The following is an 18442-nucleotide window of genomic DNA, read 5'->3' as shown; positions in this document are numbered from 1 at the left end:
CTGAATACTTCTTCCATCACTGGAGATGACTGTGTGTGAATATGAGTAACACTGTATTTGCTTTATTTGGAATTTAAGTGGGGAGGGAAAAAAAATAATACTGAAATTCGTTTCCTTGAATCACATAATTCTCTGAAATTCTTGCCCTAAATGTTCACATTAATAAGAGGGTTCCAACCTTGCTGATGAGTTTCCAGCACGCTGAATAAAAGTCACTCTCGGTAATGCACTGTTCTATAGTGAGGACCCTTAACCGGCACACTGCGGGGAGAGGGAGTGCTCGGAGTGGCAGGCAAAGAGAACTGTCAACCTGTCACATTTCTCCCTCCTCTTCCCCCTGATAAATTAAAGTTACACAGTGTGCGTGTTGTAGCAGCGGAAGGCTGTGCAGAAAGCCTGGCTCCTCAGGTCTCAGGAGATAGCTGGCAACTAGGTCAGACTGATAATGTAATCCGCTGACTGGATCCTCAGCCCACTACATCCAGAGAGAAAAGCATGACAGGAAAAAAAACGAAAATGTAGGAGGAAAATAGGAACTTTTATGTGTTGTTGCACTTAGCATTACCTCTCTGGCTCTAGTTAATGAAGTTTATAAAGGAATAATGTCCATGCAGTCTGTTGTGAGGAAATGTAACGTATCCAGCTGGTTTGTGTGTGTGTGTGTGTGTGTGTGTGTGTGTGTGTGACTGCGCACACGTGATTATTCCAAAAGTGTAATCCATGTCAATATACCTCACACTCCTCACAGGGGAATCTTATTTACACGGATTCTTTTTTATGTGTTATCTTTGCACCGCATACTGCACCGCACATCCACGACAAAACAGTATTGCGCGAGTCCGCGGGGAGAGAGTGACAAGAATAAGTTCCCTGCATCAGCAAGGTGCATTTTCATTCCCATGCAGTATTCCAGAGAGGCTCTGTGGGCCCACTGTGACAACTCTGCCTCCCTGCAGGTGTGGAAATGAAACAGGGCCTATAAATAGCCCAGGCAGCTGGGAGTAGAGCACTGTAGAGCAGAGAGAGAGAGAAAGAGGGAGAGAGAAAGAGAGAGAGAGAGAGAGAGAGGAGGGGGGAGGGAATTAGAGGTCCAGCTGGGGATGCAGGTGTGTAGAGGCTGACCGACAGAATACGACTGCTGTCTCACCCAGGGGGCCCGGAGGGAGGAGAGGCTGTGGAGCTGCAGCTCGATCCAGTTCAAGGAGTGGAGAAGTACAATATATTCTGAAGTTAAATTCCTACGCTGTTTATACAATAACCCTGGAAAACTGGAAAAAGAAGTAAAACAGTTATGCGTTACTACACTTAAATAGTTTGGTGGCAAGATTTAAAAAGATAACTTTGTTGTCACTTCTAGATGCAAAACAGTTAAATCAGGGCTTCACAATTACTTGTAGGTAACCATAATTTAAAAGTTCAAAACTTCAACTTATTATTTAATTATTTATTTTTACATTTGTAGAAAAAGAAAATGTGCACAAAAAACTCCTCACATGGCTGATTAAAATATTTCACTCTGTAATATGCCTCCATGTCATGAAATGAAAATTGAGACTGGGGAACAGGTGCTGGAAAACAGAAAAGAAAGATTTTTTTTTTGTTTTGTTTTGTTTTTCCTAGCTCACATACACACATATATACAGTATATATACCTATGTATGCACATGCACAATATGTTCATACATACATACATTCATACATATACCTGTGTATGTAGGTTTTATTTTTTTAGGTAGTGATGTAGAGTTAGAAAAGGAAATGATGTGTGTTACAGAAAAATTTCCATCTGCTGAGTCTGAATGTGAATTTTTCTTGTTTTTATATCTAAATTGTTATTTTTTCATGTCTCAGTTTTTAAAAGATTTTCAAGTAGACATGTTCTATTTAATATGAGTTTGCCTCTGAGTTGTAGCTTTGTACTACTCCACAAAAGTAGAAATTACTTTAAAATGATCTCAGTTTTCCTTCTCTTAAGAAAAATTAATGTGCGCAAATGAGATGCTGGAGGTATTTTAAAACTAAAATAACATCTGGAGACTTAAACTTACTTAAAGTACATACCACATAACACACACAGTTTTATTTACAGCTGGGGGACCTTTCTTACATGTCATACCCCTCTAATCATTGTTTCTTGTCTCAGCAGACTCAATATCAAAAAACAATAAATAATACATAGAAGAACAGTTGTGCTGTTGGATCATAACAGTGCAGTTTTTAGTTCTGTGTGCTGCTCTCAGCACCAGTTTTGTGAACTGGTCAAAACAAGCCGAATTGGATACTGATAGATAGATCGTTTGACGCTGTTTCCATGGTTACAGCTGTCTGACTGTTGGACGATCGGCTGCCGACTGTGGCTCTAACTGTACCAGTCCTCCTCCTGCTTTCCAGTATCTCAATGCCATCTGCACAGGTTCAAACCCCTGAAGGCAACATTTGGAATTTCAGCTTGCGGAACAAATTCAGTGAATATTCAACACTTTTTAAAGGCCGTATTCAAATCAGTGTGCAATGATATGGAAAATATGGGTTACTGTGACAACACGTCAAGTCAAGTCAAATTTTATTTATATAGCGCCAATTCACAACAGAAGTTATCTCGAGACGCTGACACGTTAGTTTTGGTTAAAGCAACACAGCTGCATAAACATATAGAGACTAATGCATCAAATGTGATTTCAATTGATCATGCTGCGGTTTGATTTTATTTGAGGTTTTTTTATTCATTGATTTTTATTATTTAAAAAAAAAAACCTTCATTATTTTGACAGCGCTGACCGCAGCAAAAGCTGCATGTCCTTTGGTAGGAATGAGCTCAGGCCCTCATGTTGGATCAACAAAATGTCAACAAGCTGCAGAAGAGCAGAGAATATCCCAGGATTTAAAAAACATGCCGTGCAGCTGCATTTCTCATGTGCAGTATGTCACTGAAGACAAGGTGAAAGACAGAGTCAGAGCTCGGTTCAGTCGTTGGACTTTGGGCTGTTTCAGCAGCTTTGTTTGTTGTGCTTTCCATAGTTTTGTCTTAGATTTGCTGTGATGACTACATTTGTCGTGTGCTGTGGCAGATGACAGCTCCCTCATCGCCCTCTCTCAGCCTGACACAGTGACCCAGGTTAAACCCACATCGGTTTTCGATCTGAACGGGTCGGTGTGCGCTTTTTGTGAAGTAAAGTCAATAGAACTACAGCTGCAGACTCAAGTGTTTGTGAACACTGATGACAATGTACGAACAGCTAGAAGAAAAAAAACTGGGTCAACATGCATTTAGTAGACCCGTGTCGTAGATGCGTCTCTCATTTGAATGGGATATTAGCGTTTCTGGCGTGTGCTGCTGATGCCACAGGGCTGTCTGCATTTTATATCGGTTCCCTCCTTTTTACAGAGAGCAGCGTTGTCTTTATTTTTTAAAATCAAGCCTCGGCTTTTAGGGCAGAAAATGTTGCTTTCATTCCCAACGGATGACTCGATATGCTTCTCATGTAAATGACGTCTAGCACTTGCACGCTGGTGTTTGCATTAACGCATTAATTCCTCAGTACTATATGCTTTTTGTAGCCGGAGGCAAAATGACACACTCTCATCAAAAACACACACCCCTCTCCCCACCTCCTGCCCGCTTACAATCCCACTCCACTCAGACGCACACACACACATTTCAGTGCTGATTGACAGCAGGAGCTCCCTCTGACCCAGTATTCTGCTACAGTGGGACGATCCCACAGGCTTGTGATTAATGACTAGGCTTTATCCGTTAGTGGTGTGGTAGGCCTGCCAGCCAGGCCACTTAGACTGCCTGGACCACTACCTCTGCTGTAAACACACACTCTCTCTCTCTCTCTCTCTCTCTCTCTCTCTCCCTCTCCCTCCCTGCCTCTGTGTTTCTCTGTCTCTCTCTCTCTTTGCCTACAGGCATTGCATTGTCATATTCATTGTTACAGCTCTAAACCTTTGTCCCAAGTTGACCCCCTCCAACTCACACATGCATTCTTACAGCATCACCATGAACTCTTTTTTTTTTTTTTTTTTTCTTTGCTTTTGCCCTCAATGAGTAAGAAGCTGCAGCTTCTCATAGCAAACATTAGTCAAGTATTATTTGCATCATTTGTGCATTAGGACAGATCTGGTAGTGTGGGGTATCATGCATAAAAAAGTACCTTCATTTGTCTTTTAAGTGCTCTGTTTTGTTTATTCAAAATTTATGGCACTGTTTTTTTTTTTTTTTTTTTTTTTTTTTTTTTAATCCAAAACAAACCATCACTTATCTGGTACTCCAAGCAGGTTACAAGTAGATGTTAACAAAGATATTAGACCAAGAAATATCTCTGTCTGAAATGGAGTTGCTCTCTCTAATGGACAGTGATCCCTCACATTGTTTTTCTCTCCTGACAGCTAGGGGCAGACTAAGCATCGCTGGTCTTTTGAACACCAGGCCTGGCAAAACAGTAAAAACCTCACAGGGATTTCCGTAGTTGTGACAGCGTCCAAACAGAGTGCACACGCAGCAAAACAAAGCCAGGTTTGACTTATTCCGCCTTGATGGGAAGCTCCCTGATAAATGCAGGGAGAGACTATATTTCCTGCTGGAGCAAATCTCTCAAGTGTTACAATATTAATGGCGCCTCGGAGCCTATCAAACACTCGGATGGCATGGGCCCACCTGCCAGATTCTGCACTGCAACTTTGTGCTGAAGTTAGGGATGGTTTTTGTCTTGTGTTTTGTTGTGCAAGGCATGACTGTGTGTGGACACAGTTACTTAACTAATCATTTCGGTTAATGATCAAGTGCAAATGATAAACATTTGCCACTTTCAGCTCCTGAAATGTGAGGATTTGCTGCTTTTCTGCTTTGTATCATTACAAACATATCTTTGGATTTTTGATTGTTTGTTGCAATTTGCAGATGTCCATGGTAATTATTCAAGATAAAAAAGTGCTCAATATTTGCTGGTTCCAGTTCCTCAGATGTGAGGATTTGATGCTTTTCTCTATCAAATACAATAGTAAACTAAAGTCTTTGTGTTTTGGACCACCTGTTGGATAAAACAAGCAATTTGAAAACTACTCCTCTGGCTCTGGAAAATTAAAATGAGCATTTTCTTTTTTTTCCTGACATTTTGTAGACAAAACAGTCAATCTATTGTGAGAATAATCTGCAGCTCGATCAATGATGGAAATATCTGAGACTTGCAGTCCTGAATTAATCAATAATCAAAGTAGTCAGCATCTGCAGCCCTCAGCGTGTTCAGTGTGTTCCTCAGTACTCTGATAGTTTTAGCTTTGCCATGGTTTGTCATGGGACAACAAGAGTGTCCTTTGTAGTCTTGTGGGAGTGTGATCTGAACTTGTGGTGAGCTTCAGGGCCTCTGCTGTACAAAATGAGAGGAGATTAAAAGGCTGATGATGATTTTAGCCCATGAAATTTTTGAGTTATGCTCAAAGTTATGTAAAACTGAAAGCGCTGCAGCACAGGAAGCTCAAACAGCCACCGCCTGTGCGGCTGAGAAGAACACAAGATCAGCATTTATCACAGCTGACATTACCTGTTAATTCAAATTGTGCATCCGGATCCTCGTATGTTGGATGTTTCCTCTCTGACGTAACACTTCTTCGACCTGAGATGCACAGATACTGTATATATGTAGGTGCTCAGTTTGGATTGTGTCTAAATATAGAAAAGACAATAGGATCATATCTATTTACAGAAGAGGCACTGGCATATGGCTAACATTATTATCATGCCATTCAAAGTGACCACTTGTGCTTTATGGAGAGGAGCATTGTCATCATGGAAGATATTGGTCCCAGTAGGGATAAAATGCATCATGGGATAATCTAAGTAACCACTCAGGGTCTTTTTTAATAGTAGAGGATAGTACAGACTGAACCATGTGACTCTGAATGTACTCTGTACAGGATAATAATAATGTACCAGCAGCGTCTCTGTGTGTCTCTGTCCTCTGGATTTTACCCAGTGAATAGTGGGTGTAGTTTTGTTCTTCCAAGAGAGGCAAACGGCAAGCCAGGTTGTCTTTCCAGTGATGTTGTGTAAAATGCATGTTCACATGTTGTCGAGTGAAGCCGAGCACAGCGGAGCAGAGCGCTATTCTCTATGAGTGGCCATATGGTGGGTGTCCTTGCATGGTAGCTTAAGGGACCCTTTCTCCCTGAGATGAAACAGTTTTGTTCAGAAATGAACCTCCTCTCTCAGGCCTCTGTGTTCATCAGACCCTGCCCCGTCGCCTACCTCTGAGATCGCACAGTATATCACATGGGGTCCCAGCAGACCGCCTGGAAGCAGGGATGGCAACCTGGACATCCCTGGTAGCCCTAAACAATCCCGGACACGTGGTCTCTGCCCACCCCACCTCGTCAAAAAACCCACCCCTGCTTGCTTAGCCCTGCTCCATGCCTCCAGATGTGGCTTAATTTACTGCGACTCTGCTAATTGCTGTAATTAAGGATTAATTACTGTTAATTACCTTCGCATAAACTCATCACCAGTCAAAGAGCAGAGCCTTATGAAATGTGCCATGCACAGGAATACACACCGCAGGGACTTGAGGAGGGATTGTGTTACCGGACCTCTTGTTTCATGTCTTGTCCTGGTGCGTAGGGAGGGCTTGTAGGGTAACAGTTAGGGCAGGATGCTAACTGTCACGGACCATCTCCTCCTGCCTCCGAAGGCTTCACACGTCACCTCCTCACCAACTGTTGCCCAGGACAGCAGCGCTACGCTGGCTGTCATTCTATTAGAGGCTGGCATTTATTTGTGGAAAAGTAGATGACAAATTTGATACATTAAGGATGTCTTAGAGAATTTCTTTGTAATAATATGTGACATTTTATGAGCTATTTTATGGCAAATTATTAAATACCTCTTCTACTAACCTCCCAAGCTTTGGACTGGGCATTGAATGTTCTTTCATTAAATATTTCCTGATCTATATCTTAACATTCATCATTTTTTGGCTAAGATCAGCCACTGTATGTTAAATTATTTCACCACTTATGGAAAATTTAACAGCAAGTTTGACTGTTATTGTTATGCTTGAAAAGAACTAGTTCATATGACATGTTTGTATGGCTGATTCCTGCATAAAGTGGGCATTAATGTCAGATTGTCGATTTCAGAAAATTACAGAAATTGTCTTATTCTGACACTGAAGTGAGTGGAGTTCCTGAAACTCACAGATGTTGTGTTGAGGAATACTGGCTGCTTCCAGCAGCCCTTCCTGTCACCTGTCTGCTGTTGCTGTTGTAACTATGTTACTTAAATTGAGAAGATGCAAAGCCCTGGCCAAACTTTGCCCAAAAGTTGGTGTGATCACTCATTTGTTTACTTTGTGTTTTCCCGAGCTTGGTCCTCTCTCTCCATAGAGGTGCCTTTGTCTCTCTGCTAGCAGTCCAACTGTGCGGCTCGCCGCTCCACAAGCTCGTGACTTCTCCTCAGCTATTCAGCCAACGTGGTTTCCAGTGCAGCCTGGAGCTGTTAGAACTACATGGGCTGAGCATGAGTTTGATGCAATCAAGAAGATATATATTTTAAGACACCTTAAGAAAGACTGACAGCCAGGGGGCTAATGTATTGTCTATTTTGAATAATGAATTATTTTAATGAAGGCTTTTAAATGGGAGTGCTCTGCATTGGTGGCAGGGCGGTGCTCTGAATGGTCTTTTCCTCTGGCGCTGGCTGCCTCATTATCAGGCCAGCCCCTCAGGCCTCAAACTGGCCTGCTTAAGCCTCAGATGATGACGATAATTACCGTTATTAGGAGTAGCTGCAGGGGGAACTTGTTCTGAAAAACACCAAGCTGAGTTCTTGCCTCGCTTTGCCGCCGCCACCGCCGCCACCACCACCACTGCCGCATGAGAAACTACCGATCGCCAGTGGAGAAAGCCAGAGAGGGAGAGAGACAGAGGGAGAGGAGGAAAAGGAAGGAGGGGATGAGGGGATGAGGGGAGCGGCCACCAAATCCGCCTAATGTGACGCCTGTCAGCTCGTCTCCCACCAGCTGTCACCTCCCAAATGCACTGGGGTTCATTTTTTTAATTGACACCTCGCTTTCCTATTCCATTTCTATTTTTCGCCTTTCATTCTCCCTCCATCACTCTCTTCCCTCCTTGCCTGTACCATCCTCGTCTCCTCGTCTCTGCCTGTCCCTCCAGTATTTCTTTGGTGTTTTTCCTTGTCCTTGGTATCCCCCATCCCCCCACCCAGTGTCAGATACAACACTCCAGCTCTGCCCCCTTTCTGCACATGATACTCGAGATGGCTGATAAAACATAAAGCTGTTTTAGAGGTACTTTATGACTATGCCCTTGTGTACTGAAGCTGTACAGCTCCCCATTATCTGGTGATGGAGAGAACATTTTGGGCCTGAGAAAGTTTCCCATGAGTTCATGGATAGCCCACAAATCTACCTCTCAGCTTAAAGCAGATAGATTTCATTGTGAGCTATGATTAGCAATTTCATAATTATTGTCCTTTCTTTATTAAAGCCCAGATTCAATTCAGTAGAAATGACCACATATACACTAAATTGGATATAATACAACATAATACTCATTTATTGTAATGATAATAGGGTTGTTTAGCACCCTGACTGTGTGGGTCAGTGTGAAATATGGCCCAGTGCTGCATTATGAGGATTGCTTTATTGGTAGAGCTGAGTTTTGGACCTTGCTACTTTTTTGGTATCAACCGAAATGTGACCATAACAGTGAGTACTGAACACAGTGAAGCATCAAAAGCTGGGATCGAAAGATCCACACTCCTCCCGCTCCTCGAGCTGAAATCACCGGTTAATTAAGGGTAAGGATTTATTGATTTTCATCGTCTTATCTGATAGTAAATTGAATATATTTGGGTTTGGGGCTGTGCTTTGCAACAAAAAAAAAAAAAGTAATTTGTAGACATCAGCTTGGATTTTAGTAAATTGTGATGGACATTCTCCACCATGTTATGGACCAAACAATTGATAAATTGATCAGGAAAGTAATCAGCTGATTAATCAATAACAGAAATCATCATGAGCTGAAGCCTCATTCTCAATTGTAGTCCATCTAAATTAAAACCTTTCTCCAGTGCAGGTTGTTTAATTTAATTTTAAGGACTTGCATTGGAGCACTGATCTTCACCTCAGTGTGTGTGTATACACAAAGTGAGATATAATAATTATTATTATTATTTCACCATTTTTTCATTTAGGTATAATTCTTGTATGGCTGCTTGTGTTTGGACAACAATTTAGACCAAGAGAGGGCCTACATTTTCTAAGTGTGTTTTTTTACACAGGAAATTTGTGTAAATTTCCACTTGGCCCATCCATGAGTAGTGGACACATAAACACCCAACAGGAGTGTGTAGTTCTTAGTAGACATTTCTTCTTAACAGTTTAGCAGTGATTTTTCAATCCAAGCCACTTCTCCCCCGCAGTTGCAACCAAAACCTTGTCGCCCAACGTGGGGCTCGAACCCACGACCCTGAGATTAAGAGTCTCATGCTCTACCGACTGAGCTAGCCGGGCTTTTAAGGAGCCTTCCACCAATTTAGAACTTCAGTGTGTGTTCGGGGAGTACCACTTCATATGTGAAAAGAGTTGTATAAAACCTTTTGTGCCTCCACAGGGAACTTTGTAAATTCTAATAAACTGACTCAGCATTGGTTGGATCTGAAGACTACACGTTTAAAACTGAAAAGAAAATATCGGGGCGTGGATTACACACATTTTTACCTGCTACTAGCATAACACGCCTGAAAATCTGACTGAACTAGCGGTGGTTGAGTTGCACTATGGGTAATGTAGGTGCCATATACTGGGTGCTCCTTTTACAACTTCTCATTATCTGGTGATAGAGTGAACATTTTAGGCCCCCATGAGTTCATGGATAGACCACAAATTTAGCTGCAGTTGAGTACAAACACAGTAAAGGACATTTTAAGACCATTTCAAATAACACAGCATTTAGAATATAGCGGTTGTTTTCATGGCATAGACTTTGTTGAGAGCTACAATTAGTAATTTTCATAATGATTGTTTTTTCTTTATTGAAGCCCTGATTCAATTCAGTAGAAATGGCCACATATATAGTTAATTGGCTGTAATGCAACATAATATTCATTTAGTGCTCTCAGTAATGATAATAGCACTGCTTAGTGCTGTAGTTTACCCCTACTATGTGGGTCATTGTGAAATATGGCACAGTGCTGCGTCTTATGAATACTGCTTTATTGGGCTTGTATCAAATGCAGATGAGAGCAGGATGCTGAACTCCTTGAAGGAGCGGGGAGGGGAGGATTTGTATTAGTGATACTTGTCATGTCTGCTGTAAATCACGCTGCTTTTTTTCAGGTTCCTAGGTTGTTGTTGTTTTGTCTCAGAATGCTGTGTGGCAGGGATGAATGGTGGTGATGTTACATTATCATGTGGCTGTCGCTTTCACTCCTGCTGACTGGTCTGTGACAGGCCCACACACGCATACACACATACACACACACACGCACATCAGATGTATACACACATCCACGGTTGTGTCAGGAGCAGGCCTGATTTATTAACTGCTGAAACCCTAGATGACGTGTGCCCACACAATCAATACAGAGCACAGCCACTGCCTGGCCCTCTCTGGGGTCATGTGATGTGGACAGGAGCTAGGCAAGAAAGGACACACACATACACACACACACATTTATATACACTGCTGTGCTGCGGAGTGTATTGCATTACTGTATTGATGGGAAATGGATCCAGTCCAGCGTTGGCTGCTAGCTGCCAGTCAGAGGCAAGAAGGGTAAACTTTCATCATGGCTGTCAGGGACATCACTGCTGCCTTGTTTGACCGTAAATCTTCCTAATTGTGACAGAATACTTCAACATCATTAATTAAACATGTTTTCATTTAAAAGCACTCGCAGGGCGCCAGCCTGGGTGCTCAGGGTAGCCTGCCAATGTGCATAGCTGTGTATTTTTCCTGTGTGTGTGTGTGTTTGCCTATATGAGTGCTTCCATTCGCGCACAAAGTGTATGCTTGTGCTGTGCTTGTGTGTGTGTGTGTGTGTGTGTGTGTGTGTGTGCGCACCTTGATTCTCCCTGTATGAGTGGGTGGCTTAATCGTCATGTTTATTTACACTCCAGTTGTCTGCAAACAGCAGGCAGTGTGGCGATGGGCATGATCCAGCTCTTAAGAGAGTAAAACAGCAGAAATTAATTTTGTCAATAACCAAAACAAAGGCTTGTTCTTAGAATCCCATTTATTATTCAGGAAACGGCTCAAGAATTGTTTATGATACGTATTCATTTTTTATGCCTTGCCTTTTTGGGTTTAGTGCCCCACATCTCAGGGAGGGAATTATACAAGAGTGTGCACAAAGGGAAGGAAAGAAGAGGAGAGGAGGGAGGGAGGAAGCGACAGAGAGAGGAATTGTGTCCTCTCATTGTTCAATTAAGTCTGTCGGTAATGATCAAGATGAGATGATGGCCATCTTCCTTTTATAGATACTAATCTGTGACTGTCCATGGAATAAGTGAATGGCAGAGCAGTATGGACTCCATGCCTTTTGTTGCTACAATAGACAAGAAAGTGTGTATAAAAAGGTTTTTGGTGTTATTATTGGAGCGTTGGGAGCATGTGATGTATTGTAATAGAGGGCACTTCCCTCTGTCAGGTGATTATGTTAATGTATGGTCCATGGTTTGCAGAGTTCACAACGAGCTCCCTGACTGGCATTGAGGTCTAATCGATTTCATTGCTATTACTGAACAGAAATAAATAAAGCTGATGGCTGTGGTTAGGGTAATTATGCCACAGCACAGTGAATTGTTTGATTTTCCTTATTAATTGTATTTATTTAATCCATTTCATGCTTTTAGTTGTGCACTCAGGGACTTGGAGGGAATGAATAAATCACTCTTAGGCTCATTAGATTCCCCCTCTGGTTGGGATGTGCCACTGTTTTGTCAGAATCAAATTGGTGAGTGCTATAATTTCCCGCCGGTGTGATTCACATGAAAAACATCCATATAGTCATCTACCTGCACATGCGCCCACACATACAATACACACCCACACATACACACGCACACGCACATACACATACATATTTGTCTGCTCCCCATCTGAACTCCTGACCTTTTCCAGCCGTCTGATAGCCATTGACATTTGCCTCTTGAGCTGAGCTTGCTCACGTGTTGGAGCTGATGGGAATGGATGATGTTATTGCTGGAGGAGAAAAAAGAGAGGGAAGGAAAAAGAGATGGTGGTGGTGGACGGGGGGGGGGGGTTGAAAAGAGGAGGACTAGGGTAGACAAGCTCCCCACGCTGCCTCAGGAATCCATCTGGACCCCCTGCTCACCAGAAAGGTCACAGGGGCGACTCAGCCTTACATCCTCATTACAAAAGAGCCATCGCTGTGACTGGAGACTGTGGGGCTGCAATATGGCTTTACTGCTCCGTCACACGACCTGTCATTTACCCTCACTGTCCACAGTCATCATGGAAGAGACGTACAGTAATGAAGTAACAGATCGTTCTCCCGAAACGTTTGTTGATAGATGCATGGATTAAAATGTGTGTGAAAAAATGCAGTGGTAGCGTGAGCTTTGTCTTTGTCCTTGAAGACAGTGGATGGAATGGAGGGCTGCACCTGGTCGGCTGTTTTCAGCACCTCTGAGAGAAGCAGGATGCTCTGCTGCTTTACCGAGGGAGCCTTCTGGTGGCAGAAAGAGGCAGGGCACTACAGCTGATCCTAAAATACAAAAATGACAGTGGAACACCTGTACGTTTACTACTCTAGAATACAGTTAAAATAGCATTGTTGGAAGACTCAGCTGTGCATAGTTGAGCCTATGTCTCACATATTTCTCTTTGTGCATGGATGTGTGCGAGAGTGTGTTTGCTTTTGTGTGTGTGCTTTGTTTGCGTGTACATCACAGCAGGCCTGTCTCTGTTGTGTTTACACTTCACTCCTTACACCATGGGAGCTGAGTGTCAGTTGAGAGCTGATCGCCTGTAGGTGTGTGAAGAATCAGTGTAGGTTCAAATCCCCAAAACAAGTGTGCAAACAGACCTTAGTATCAGTTGTTAGAAAAAAAAAACTTAGTCCTCCTAAATTAAGATTACAAGGGGCCACAGGCGTGGTAGTAGAATGCTGTTCTAGTAGATTTTGATGTTGAGATGAGAGAAAATATTGATGCTCTGTGTGTTGATTAATACTAATGACTTTTGAACCATTAACCTTTTCTATAGTAGTCATCATATTTCCAATTTGTGCATCTTCATCTAGCATTGGAGCTGTCTGATTTAGCTCAAATTCAGTAATCTCCTTAACTGATTTATTTGAGACGTATCTCTGCATTAATATACTGTGTGGCACTTGTGTCATTAGTTTGTTTTGTTTTGCACACAACATCTGACAAGATAATAAAGCCATCAGGCAGAAACTAAACATAGTCTGAGCATAAGGAGAGCAGTGAAAGATGAACTGTAATGGAAGGCTGTGTTAATTTTTTTCACATGAAATGATAGTCAGAATCGATGAAATGATAGTTTTATGGTCTTCCTTAGCCGCCTGCCTCAGTGAGGCTGCAGGTTTTTATGGCGCAGACTTGAACTATTAGAACGATGGCCATATTTCAGGGAGCTCTCTTTGGTAGGCTGGAGCGGAAGGAATAGTCAAGACTATCTTTCAGTCATTGTTAAATTCCTCTGCCTTGTTATTCAGTCACTTGGTTTCACAAATTAGAGCATTTGGCACAGTTACACTGATGTCGTCTCCTCCTGTCCTCCACAGTGCTCAGTATCAGAGGAGCCCAGGAGGAGGAGCCTCCAGATCCCCAGCTGATGCGACTGGACAACATGCTGCTGGCGGAGGGCGTGGCCGGGCCGGAGAAAGGCGGCGGGTCGGCGGCTGCAGCGGCCGCCGCAGCGGCCACCGGCGGCGTAGGTGCCGACAACTCAGCAGAACACTCCGACTACCGGGCCAAGCTGTCTCAGATCCGACAAATTTACCACACGGAGCTGGAGAAGTATGAACAGGTGGGACAAGGAATATTGTTCTCCACCAGCATTTCCTCAGTCATAGTATGATAATCTCACTCTTTAGCTCAGTTCCTCCTCCTGTAACAGATATTTATTTTGTCATTTTATTTGAAATATATCTTACTTTATCAGTGAATGCCAAAATTAATTGGTTCAATTCTAGCCTGCCACACATTTTGGCCAGCAAGGTGATAAAACAACCAGGGATCTTTTTTATCACTTGGAAAATCTTCAGGTCCCTACTACGCTATAAGCTGTTATTGTAGTCATAAGCAAGAAAGTCTTTGAGTATTTTATGTTCCCTTCATAGTCCACACTCTGTACTCTCCCAGTGTGTTGACTTTATTCCTTTATCAGAAGATGCAGTAGAGAAAGATGAGGAAAGACATGCAACAAAGGTCTCAGGCCAGATGCAAACTGGGGATGTTGCAGTTCATAGTTGGCGCTTTAACCTCTACGCCACCAAACCCGTTCAGTCGTCTATTTCATTATTTCACTTTGATTATTTCAGTGTTTTCTCTCTGCTTCACAGCATCTCACTGATGGAGTCTGGTCAGGTGCCAAATCTAGCCAATTGAGTAACTGTAGATTTTCTGTTTATTTATTTAAGTGGTCGAAGCAGCTGAAAACACTGATCATTATCTTGACTGATGGTGAATATGGATTGAAGGTTTAAATGAATACAAGCGAATTGTGTTTTAAATTTATGTTTTAGATGACGTTTTGACAGCAAACATGTGGCTCCAACTTATTTTAGTGTTCTTGATGAGGAATACATATCTTACATTACACAGGGACAGTGTTCAATACCTGACCTCAACCTCTGAACTCTCACTAAGAAAGAGAGCAAGCATGAAAATAATGAGGGTTTGAGACGTGGTTCCTGTCCTCTCTGTACAGAGTTTCTATAGTTTTCTTCAAGTGTTTCCGTCTGTGGTGAAAAAAGACATGCAGCTGAGGTGAATTAAAGACCTTAAATTGTCCACATTTAATACCAGAGTGAATATTGTGTTTTACACCATAACTGTCCAGGAGTTTTCCTTTTGTGTCCAGGAGTTTTCCTTTGTTCAATTCATGCTGGGATAAGCTCCATTTGTGAACCGTAAATGGAATAAGCTGGTGTAAAGAATGGAGGAGATATTTTTTTAACTAAGTATAATGCTCTCGAAATCAGCTCTCACAGGCCAACTCACGACAAGCCGAGCTTTTCAGAGATGTTATCTTCAGCAGGCGAGCAGCCATTATATCAGTCACACACCAGCTCTCTTCCAAAGACTGTAACTTCTTGTCATTCCCTCGGAAGTCAAAGCGTTCTGGGTTTGTCATCTTCTCCGAGGAAGGCTAGTCATCGCTAACTGTCACAGTCAATATACACCTGAGCATTTTTGTGTCACCACGCTACGTACACCTCGCACGCGTTATGAGTGAGTACTGTCTGGCGTGTGTGTGCAAGCAGAACGGCTGCTCGGTGCATCACTTTGACTGACGTAACCCTGGTGTTGACAAGCAACAGACACCTTGACTCTGAATGCAGTCATATCCAGTGACTGATTCAGACAGAGAGAGAACGAGGTAGACTGAAAGATGGAGTGAAAAGAGAGGGAGACAGTTTAAACCTCTTGAACGTGAACGGGACTGAAAGCCTGCTGTCATTTTAAATTTCTCTTCACTTGTCACATTTTCTCTTCCATTGAAGAGAAGTCTTTTTAATATTCACAGCACCGCGAGTCTCGCTGCCTCCACTGTATGACTCCACTGCCACATTTGTTTGGCGTGAAACATCGCGCTGCGTCGGCTGCTTTAATTTAGACTGTTCTTATTACCTCTAACGCTGCCACTGTTATACAGTCAGCGCTTGCCTCTACAAGGCCAAGGCCCTACCCCAGTGAAGGTGCAGCCTCTCCAAAATCCAATTTCATCCCTTTGTTCTGTCTGAAGCTGTCAGGCCTCTGTGATAGTTATTCTTCGTATGAATCCTGTCTGTCTGTGCATCCAGGCGTGCAATGAGTTCACCACCCATGTGATGAACCTGCTGAGGGAGCAGTCTCGAACACGACCCATCTCGCCCAAAGAGATCGAGCGCATGGTCAGCATCATCCACCGCAAGTTCAGCTCCATCCAGATGCAGCTGAAACAGAGCACCTGCGAGGCCGTCATGATCCTGCGCTCACGCTTTCTCGATGCCAGGTCTGTGTGTGTATGTGTGTGTGTGTGCGTGTGTGTCCACGTGTCAGTACAAAAGAAAACCATTCCCCCTGTTTTAATGCATTTTGCTCCCAAAGTGTTCTCTATGTTCATTAAAAGTCCTTATTTTCATTTTTGTTGTCAATGGTCAGACCTTACCTTTATTTTCTTTTTTTGTTTTTTAATTTAATTTTGCCAGCTTTTAATCTCTGTCCAGTCAGACTGAGAAAACATGTACTTGTTTCTTAAGTATATTTTACTCATTTCTGTTCTCTCCTGTCCAGGCGAAAGAGGAGGAACTTCAACAAACAGGCGACAGAGATCCTCAACGAGTACTTCTACTCCCATCTCAGTAATCCTTATCCCAGCGAGGAGGCCAAAGAAGAACTGGCCAAGAAGTGCGGCATCACAGTGTCACAGGTAACGAGAAGAAAACAGAGGTCAAAGGTTCAAAAATAATAAAGATAAACCGATAAATAAGTCTCTCAGCCAAGGCCTGATGGTGCATTACATTTGATTTAATTTGGAGTGAGTAATAGTAGCTAAACATTAAGGGACTATCAGCTGAGTTTTACATCTGAATTATACTGGGTTGTAGTGACCTTTAGGGTTTACAGCCCTGTGGTTGTGGTAATTACTATTAACAATGAATAAGTTAATACTGAGCACACAACTCAAAGCTCTTATAGTAAACCTTCTTTATGTGCATTTTTGTATTTATGTAGTACAGGACAGTTTTCAGAATTCTTTCTTCTTTCTTTCTTCTTTCTTGTCAGATTCTTATTTTCATAAGTTTGATCATGGGTTCAATCCAAACAGCAGCTCACATATAGTCTACCATATGAGTGTGACAATTGTCATCTTCACAGAGACGACTAATGAAAGGAAACAGATAAAAAACATGTAGAGACCAATAGGCATATTAGAGAGGTCTCCACATAGACTGATGACCAGTAGGAAAAAAGCTTTTTGTTGCAGTATGTGTAACAAAAAAAATCTTAACTCAAAGGTTATTTAAGTAAATCCTATTTATGTGCAGCATCAACGGGAATATTATACAACAGGTTCATTAAGGCATTTTTAAGAAGTCAAAACAGCACAGCACATACAAAAACTACCAATAATCAGCCACATACATTAGGTGTGTATACAGGGAAGATGTCTGTGTGGAAGTATAAATATGTCATAGCAGTCACAAAAGCTGATGATTAAAGGTGTTGATATTTTAAAAAAAAATGTTATCAAAATGTATTCACACAGCATGTCTTTTGTTGTGTTTCCTTGCATAGATATCAGCTTTAATTATTTATAATTAAGCCACCATATCCTGTCACTGATATCTTGACAGGTATCAAACTGGTTCGGGAACAAGAGAATCCGATACAAGAAAAACATTGGCAAGTTCCAAGAAGAGGCCAACATGTACGCAGCAAGGACCGCGGTCAACGCAACCAGCGTGTCTGCCCATGGCAGTCAGGCAAACTCCCCATCAACTCCCAATTCAGCAGGTGAGCGTTAATCCCTGATTAAATAAACATTCAGGTACAACACCAGAAGCTCTATAGAGAGATGATTTTTTTTTTTCATGCCAGAACAAGTATAAACACAACATAGAGCACAATAATGTTCTCATACCTGAGCTGCAACTCAAGAATTCAGTCTCTGGTGCTGTTTTCGTTTAGACTAACAGGAGGCCTTTCTTCTCCTTAACTAACCCAGTAATATGGTATGGCTTTCTTGCTTCTTCTTGTTCCATTTTTTCTCTTTCTTCTCTGCCTTTGCCGTCTGTCTCTCTCACTCGTTTTCTTTCCCTCCCTCTCTCTCTCCCACTCTCCCTCTCTCCGTTATTGACCTCTTGGTCTTGTGGACGTTAATTTTTCCTGCCTCTTGTCCGGTTGACCTCGTGCATGCCATTAAGCTGCTCAGAGGGCAAGCGGAGTCTTTTGTCATATAGAGACTTCGCAACTGTATTGGATTAGGACCGGGTGTTGAAATCAAGTTACGCGATGGTCTCTTTACATCTGGGGAGCTGGGGTCCATTAAAGGCCGAAGACGATTCTTTGGGTCTTCCTGCAGATCAATTATTACTTCCTTAATGAAACACTAGCAGCACGGACATTTAACAACAATACAATCCATAAGCCTTGTTTTAACTGGAGCTAAACAGTTTTATGATGATTTTCTGTCTCATGGTTCTTGTCGGTTGATTTTTCCTTTT

General features: G+C 42.3%; 1 protein-coding gene and 1 non-coding gene across 5 annotated transcripts in view; one reads left to right on the top strand and one right to left on the bottom strand.

Moving 5' to 3' along the window:
* The window catches only part of pbx1a (pre-B-cell leukemia homeobox 1a), a 77348-nt gene that overhangs the window by 52217 nt on the left and 6689 nt on the right, over positions 1-18442 (top strand). For all 4 annotated transcript variants that reach the window (XR_001960934.2, XM_018676611.2, XM_018676610.2 and 1 more), the window contains exons 6-9: positions 13793-14037; positions 16037-16227; positions 16509-16644; positions 17573-17732. Coding sequence is in view for 3 of the 4 variants with exons in the window: in XM_018676611.2 (XP_018532127.1) it covers positions 13793-14037; positions 16037-16227; positions 16509-16644; positions 17573-17732 (732 nt within the window). In the remaining variant the exon portion in view is untranslated. The remainder of the gene's footprint in view (positions 1-13792; positions 14038-16036; positions 16228-16508; positions 16645-17572; positions 17733-18442) is intronic.
* Positions 9458-9530, bottom strand: trnak-cuu (transfer RNA lysine (anticodon CUU)). The gene has a single exon. It is a non-coding gene; the product is annotated as a tRNA-Lys (tRNA).

This window comes from Lates calcarifer, linkage group LG4 (genome assembly GCF_001640805.2).
Source record: "Lates calcarifer isolate ASB-BC8 linkage group LG4, TLL_Latcal_v3, whole genome shotgun sequence".
Lineage (NCBI taxonomy): Eukaryota > Metazoa > Chordata > Actinopteri > Centropomidae > Lates > Lates calcarifer.
Note: the sequence above shows the minus strand (reverse complement) of the source record. Positions and strands in the feature narration are given on the sequence as shown.